General features: G+C 46.1%; 1 protein-coding gene across 1 annotated transcript in view; it reads left to right on the top strand.

Annotated features, from left to right (window-relative positions):
* The window catches only part of LOC112247856 (gephyrin), a 140,883-nt gene that overhangs the window by 71,098 nt on the left and 62,285 nt on the right, over positions 1-7,500 (top strand). The window contains 2 exon segments of the mRNA XM_042321800.1: positions 2,993-3,265; positions 4,834-4,968. Of these exon segments, the coding sequence (XP_042177734.1) occupies positions 2,993-3,265; positions 4,834-4,968 (408 nt within the window).

Below are 7,500 nucleotides of genomic sequence, written 5' to 3'. Positions count from 1 at the left end.
TGATGTCTTTAGTATTCTCTCTGGTATGCAATCTGGTTTCCACTCAGGTTATGGATGTGTCACTGCAACCTTAAAGGTCCTCAATTATGTCACCATTGCCCTTGATTCTGAGCAGTGTTGTGCTGCTATTTTTATTGACTTGGCCAAGGCTTTTGATACGGTAGACCATTCCATTCTTCTGGGCCGGCTAAGGAGTATTGGTGTCTCTGAAGGGTCTTTGACCTGGTTTGCTAACTAACTCCCTCAAAGTGCAGTGTATAAAGTCAGAACATCTGCTGTCTCAGCCACTGCCTGTCACCAAGGGAGTACCCCAAGGCTCGATCCTAGGTCCCACGTTCTTCTCAATTTACATCAACAACATAGCTCAGGCAGTAGGAAGCTCTCTCATCCATTTATATGCAGATGATACAGTCTTATACTCAGCTGGCCCCTCCCTGGATTTTATGTTAAACGCTCTACAACAAAGCTTTCTTAGTGTCCAACTTGCTTTCTTTGCCCTTAACCTTGCTCTGAACACCTCCAAAACAAGGGTCATGTGGTTTGGTAAAAAAGAATGCCCCTCTCCCCACAGGTGTGATTACTACCTCTGAGATTTTAGAGCTTGCAAAAATCTCAGAGGTAGTAATCACACCTGTGGGGAGAGTACTTGGGAGTATGGTTAGATGGTACACTGTCCTTCTCTCAGCACATATCAAAGCTGCAAGATAAGGTTAAATCTAGACTTGGTTTCCTCTATCGTAATCGCTCCTCTTTCACCCCAGCTGCCAAACTAACCCTGATTCAGATGACCATCCTCCCCTTGCTAGATTAAGGACACGTCATTTATAGATTGTCAGGTAAGAGTGATCTCGGGTGCCTAGATGTTCTTTACCATTCGGCCATCAGATTTGCCACCAACGCTCCTTATAAGACAATTCACTGCACTCTATACTCCTCTGTAAACTGGTCATCTCTGTATACCTGTCGCAAGACCCACTGGTTGATGCTTATTTATAAATCCCTCTTAGCCTCACTCCCCCCTATCTGAGATATCTACTGCAGCCCTCATCCTCCACATACAACGCCCGTTCTGCCAGTCACATTCGGTTAAAGCTCCCCAAAGCACACACATCCCTGGGTCACTCCTCTTTTCAATTCACTGCAGCTAGCGAACGAGCTGCAAAAAACACTCAAACTGGACAGTTTTATCTCTTCAATCAAAGACTCAATCATGGACACTCTTACTGACAGTTGTGGCTGCTTTGCGTGATGTATTGTTGTCCCTACCTTCTTGCCCTACGTGCTGTTGTCTGTGCCCAATAATGTTTGTACCATGTTTTGTGTTGCTACCATGCTGTTGTCATGTGGTGTTGCTACCATGCTGTGTTGTCATGTGCTGTTGCCATGCTGTGTTGTTGTCTTAGGTCTCTCTTTATGTAGTTTTGTGGTGTCTCTGTTGTCGTGACGTGTGTTTTGTCCTATTTTATTTGACATGTTTTAGCCCCTGTCCCCGCAGGAGGAATTTTGCCTTTCGGTAGGTCGTCATTGTAAATAAGAATTTGTTCTTGGCTGACTTGCCTAGTTAAATAACATTTTAAAAATGAACTCCTCTGGAGTTAGTTAGAAAGGAGTGGTAGCTGCATTAGAAAGCCTGGTCTGGGTCTGGTCTAGATTGGTCTGGGTCTGGTCTGGGTCTGGTCTAGACTGGTCTAGGTCTGGTCTGGGTCTGGTCTGGGTCTGGGTCTGATCTGGTCTGGTCAATCTTGGTTTGGTCTGGGTCTGATCTGGTCTGGTCTGATCTTGGTTTGGTCTGGGTTTGATTCAGTCTGGTCTGATCTTGTTTTGGTCTGGGTCTGATCTGGTCTAATCTTGGTTTGGTCTGGGTCTGGTCTTGGTCTGGTCTGGCTTTGGTCTGGGTCAGGGTCTGATCTAGTCTGTATCTGGGTCTGATCTGGGTCAGGGTCAGGGCTGGTCTGATCTGGGTCAGGATCTGGTCTGTATCTGGGTCAGAGTCAGGGCTGGGCTGGTCTGATCTGGGTCAGAGTCAGGGCTGATCTGATCTGGGTCAGGATCTGGTCTGTATCTGGGGCTGGTCTGATCTGGGTCAGAGTCAGGGCTGGTCTGATCTGGGTCAGGGTCTGATCTGGTCTGTATCTGGGGCTGGTCTGATCTGGGTCAGGGTCAGGGCTGGTCTGATCTGGATTAGGGGCTGGTCTGATCTGGGTTAGGGTCAGGGCCTGTCTGATCTGGGTCAGGGCTGGTCTGATCTGGGTCTGGGGTCTGATCTGGTCTGTATCTGGGGATGGTCTGATCTGGGTCAGGGTCTGATCTGGTCTGTATCTGGGGCTGATCTGGGTCAGGGCTGGTCTGATCTGGGTCAGGGCTGGTCTAATCTGGGTCAGGGCTGGTCTGATCTGGGTCAGGGTCAGGGCTGGGTTTCCCAAAAGCATCATAGCAGTAAGATCATCTTTACTCCATTGAAACTAAATGGACGAAAGATGATTTTAGTGCTACGATAATTTTGGGAAACCTAGTGCTGGTCAGGTTCTGGTCTGATCTCTGTCTGATCTGGTCTGGTTCTGGTATGGGTCTGATCTGTCAGGGTCTGGTTCTGGGTCTGGTCTGGTCTGTACTGTCCTTGCTTAGTCCCCAGTTTACCAACCTACTATATGTACTACTACCACTTAGCACAAGCTTTGATCCAAAGCAAGTGAATCCATTTTTAATATGTGCATGTGATCCCTTCAGGAGTTCAACCCACTACCTTAGCTTGCTAGCTTTCTATGAACAAGAGCCGAGATGATCCTGCAGTCTGAGTCATAGGCAGGACAGACTTGATATTGTTACCCTACTATTATGCTGTTGATCAGCTATATTAACCCCTCTCTCCATGACCTCTAATCTCAGACCCTCTCCCCTCCTTCCAGTTCATCCTGCCTGTGCTGTCCCACAACATGAACCTGTTGTATTAACTCCTAACTCTCCTCCTGACCTCTAACCTCTCCTCCAATAGGAGTGTTTCCAGTTCATCCTGCCCGCGCTGCCCCACGCCATTGACCTGCTCCGGGACGCCGTGGTCAAGGTGAAGGAGGCAGTGGACGAGCTGGAGGACCTCCCCTCGCCCCCGCCTCCCCTCTCACCGCCCCCCAATAGCTCGCCGCGGCGCCAGACGGAGGACAAGGGTGTGCAGTGTGAGGAGGAGGACGATGAGAAGAAGGACAGCGGTGTGGCGTCCACTGAGGACTCCTCGTCCTCGCACATCACCGCCGCCTCCATCGCCGCCAAGGTAACCAATGGGGAGGTAAGGGAACGGGAATCTGGCAGAAATCTGACCAAAACTTCATGTGCAAAATGTCTACATTCCGATTCTCCACTTTTTTTGTGCACTCGCAAGACTCCTCTCCTAGATTTAAAAACATTGGATTGGTGTAAGCATTGGCTAGAGGAAGTTTCAACCATGAATCCGTGATGGGAAGTGTACAAATGCACACTGGGGAAAAAGGTGGCGAATCGAGACGTACAGTGTGTACAGTATATTCCTATGAGTACACCACCCTCCATGGCATCATTATTATTTCATACAACATTCTCATTATCATTCTGTACACATGTAACGCTTTTCAGATGTGTGTGTGTGTGTGTGTGTGTGTGTGTGTGTGTGTGTGTGTGTGTGTGTGTGTGTGTGTGTGTGTGTGTGTGTGTGTGTGTGTGTGTGTGTGTGTGTCGTCCATTGAAGTGACAGTTGTCCATTTTAATTTTCCTGTCCCATCCAACATCAGAGTGGACTTATAGCTCTGTGGTCCTAATGTCATGGTAACAGGTTTCGGTCAAGTCCCGGCTCCATCCTGGCATTTTTCTTATTGTCCAGTCATGGACATTCATTGGTAAGATTACATGCAATCCATGTTTCCTGGACACAGATGAATCCTAGTCATGGACTAAAAAGCACTTTCAATGAAGATTGTCCATTAACTTTGCTTTTTCGTCCAGGACTAGACTTACTCTGTGTCCGGTGAACCACCTTCATGTCTATTACATATAGATACGTCCTGATTCATCTCTGTGATCTATAATCCATCCTCATATCATCCTGAAAATCATATCATACCGTCCATATTGCCCAGTTTCATTCATTGTCCATTCATTACTGTAATAACATCACACTTAGAAGTGTCTCAGTGGCTCTTGGCTATAGAAGCTGTCTGGTAAGGTTTACAGTGTTTATTCCACTGGTTTAGTTTAGGCATGGGGGTCCAAATGTATTAAGGTTTGCTTTAGGACGGAGGGTTAGGTTAAGGTTAAGTTTAGCTGTAATTTTTGTGAGGTTAAGGTTAGGGAAAGGCATGAAAGTTAACATTGGGTTAGCGTACTGCCGCCATTTATTTTCTCCTGGTCAAATATGCACTGCCTCTAATGAGCACTGAGGCACAAGATGCTGTGCTATAGTGAAGGTAGTCAACGTTAAAGGGTCAGATGTGTAGCATGCTATCTAATATCTAATGTGTAGCATGCTATCTAATATCTAATGTGTAGCATGCTATCTGTGTAGCATGCTATCTAATATCTATCTAATGTGTAGCATGCTATCTGTGTAGCATGCTATCTAATATCTATCTAATGTGTAGCATGCTATCTGTGTAGCATGCTATCTAATATCTATCTAATGTGTAGCATGCTATCTAATATCTAATGTGTAGCATGCTATCTAATATCTATCTAATGTGTAGCATGCTATGTAATATCTATCTAATGTGTAGCATGCTATGTAATACAAATTCTACAGTCATAATGGGCCATTATTTGAGTGTGTGTGTGTGTGTCTCTTGTTCTTTCTTTCTGTGTGGGTGTGTGTAGATCCCAGATAGCATCATCTCCAGGGGTGTCCAGGTCCTCCCCAGAGACACAGCCTCTCTGAGCACCACGCCCTCTGAGTCACCCCGTGCCCAGGCCACCTCGCGCCTCTCCACCGCCTCCTGCCCCACGCCCAAAGTAAGGCCTTACACAGACACACACATATGTACGGACAGACGCACACACACACACACACAGTCATACCATAGACAGACACACAGATGCCATTTCTCTGCCAAAGTGTTCTCTTCAGCGCCTATCGATCATCATATGAAGATGGCGCCGACAGACATGGCTCTGCTTCTAGCTCCTAAGCAATTCTTTCACAAGCATTTCGCTACACCCGCAATAACATCTGCTAATGATATGTGCATGTGTACCAACACAATGTGATTTCATTTGATTTGATCACGGTGCTATGCCAAACCAAAGTGTGTGTGAAAGGGCCCCTGCTGTGGCTAGTATGGTAGTGGCTGTGTGTTTATGTGTGCGTGTCCTTGTTTACGTGGGTCAATAGCATTACACTGAATTAACCCTCTACCTCCACCACACACTCACACGTCCTCCTCCATTCCCTACCTTAAGTCAACCCACTCCAGTTTCTCATGCAGATCGGTGTACTACGACGCAGGATAGAGCAGTGAGGGATAGCTGGTGACAAGAAAGTGGTTCACCTTTTAGCCAGGTACATTTCTATGGCAATGAATCATTAAGAACTAACCTGCTCCGGGAAAGGCTAACTCGGGGCTAAATCCACTTATCCTGAATGAAGTGGTTGAGCTGCGATTTGTGGACCAATCAATTCAGATTCCCTGCATCATCGTCTCCTTCATACTCCGGACCATATTTGAGGAAGACAACTGATTAAATATTGTATTTATTAAATGTTCTTAAACGTGTTAAAAATTGTAACATTCAAATACGTATCACACTACATATTTAGTAAAGACTTAATAAAATAATTGTATCGAGTCTTCAAAATAAGTGACTGTGCACTGATAGCACACCACTGTGCACCAGAGACGCTATTAACGATCCGCGTAATGAAAGAAAGACGACACACTTCTATCTTATTTCCAACCATAGCCTCGTGAAATTGCAGGATAACTTTCTTTCATTTTTAATTTCGGCAAAAAGGTAAATGTGGCACTAATATGGATGATGGTTTCAGCAACGTCTTAATAAAGAGTTATAGGCGTTCGTCTAACCATGTGCGACATGCACACAGTTATATCCACCTTCATAACATGGATGAAGCCTGAGCTGGAATGTGAAGCTAACTAAAGCTGGCTAGCTTTATAAAATCCTGGGTAGATCTAGACGGCATCGTACTATACCACTATGGTCTCACAGTCAGAGATGCAGTCTATCTCTCTCTCTCACTCTCTCTCTCTCTATCTATCTCTATCTCTCTCTCGCTCTATCTCTCGCTCTACCTCTCTCTCGCTCTCTCTCTCGCTCTATCTCTCTCGCTCGCTCTCTCTCGCTCTCTCGCTCGCTCTATCTCTCGCTCTATCTCTCACTCTCTCTCTCTATATATATCTCTCTCTCGCTCTCTCTCGCTCTACCTCTCTCTCGCTCTCTCTCTCTCGCTCTCTCTCTCTCTCTCTCGCTCACTCTCTCGCTCTCTCGCTCGCTCTATCTCTCGCTCTGTCTCTCTCTCTATCTCTATTTCGCTCTATCTCTCTCGCTCTATCTCTAACTCTCTCGCTCTATCTCTCTCGCACTATCTCTCTCTCATTCTATCTCTCTCTCGCTCTATCTCTCTCGCTCTATCTCCCTCACATCTTGTCTCCATGATTCTCCTCCTGGACATTGGGCAAGTGTCATGGGAATAGACTAGGGGTTGCTATGGGAATGGCTGAAGGGTATATAGATTCCACCGCAGGTTCACAAGGTCGGCCAGGCTGACCACTGCCACATGTAGGAGGTATGTACAGTATGAGTGTCTAGCAACGGTACACTATGGAGAACGGAGAATATCGACACAGTGTTCAGAGAAGTAACACGATGGCTGTGTGTGAATATACACTGCCTGTGTCAAACAGTTGTTTGTTGTTGTTGGGGGGTGTCATAAGCAGACACACATTTGTTCTAAGACGTAGGATTATCTCAGTTTCTATTTTCGTAGTTGCCATGTCTAACCGTTCCAAGACGACTGACTTGGCTTACTTAACTTGAGGTTGTTGTGGAGCATTTGGTGCCAATAGTTTTCTAAATGATTTGTTTGTTTATTCCCTGCGTACCTAAGACCGTAGAGTCCTGGGAAACGAGATGTACAGTAGATTTTGAGCTGCCACCACTAAATGCCCAGTAGTGGTATTGTTTAACTGGTAGTGGAGGCAGTATGGTCTCGATAGCGGAACTGTATGTAAGCGGTGAGTAGGCGTTGTGCTACTGTCCCAATGTGTCTGTAGTTCCGCTGCAGTATGAGGTGAAGTTACTCTACCTCACTAAACTAAAGCCGTTTTTGTTAATGACCCAGTTTGAGTTGCTGCTTCTCTGTCAGGAGCTGCCGTATCCTCCACATTCTATAACCACATGAGTCAGCGCGACAAAGCCTGGCCAAATCTCTTCCAACAAAGCACATAGACACATACAGTAAATCAGGCGTGTACGCCGCTTTCCTAACTCACTTTGAGTATGATTATCCAATGTTCAGTAAAGGGC

This window comes from Oncorhynchus tshawytscha, linkage group LG05 (genome assembly GCF_018296145.1).
Source record: "Oncorhynchus tshawytscha isolate Ot180627B linkage group LG05, Otsh_v2.0, whole genome shotgun sequence".
In the NCBI taxonomy this organism is placed as follows: Eukaryota; Metazoa; Chordata; class Actinopteri; order Salmoniformes; family Salmonidae; genus Oncorhynchus; species Oncorhynchus tshawytscha.
The sequence above is the reverse complement of the archived record's forward strand: the minus strand, read 5'-3'. Positions and strand labels throughout refer to the sequence as shown.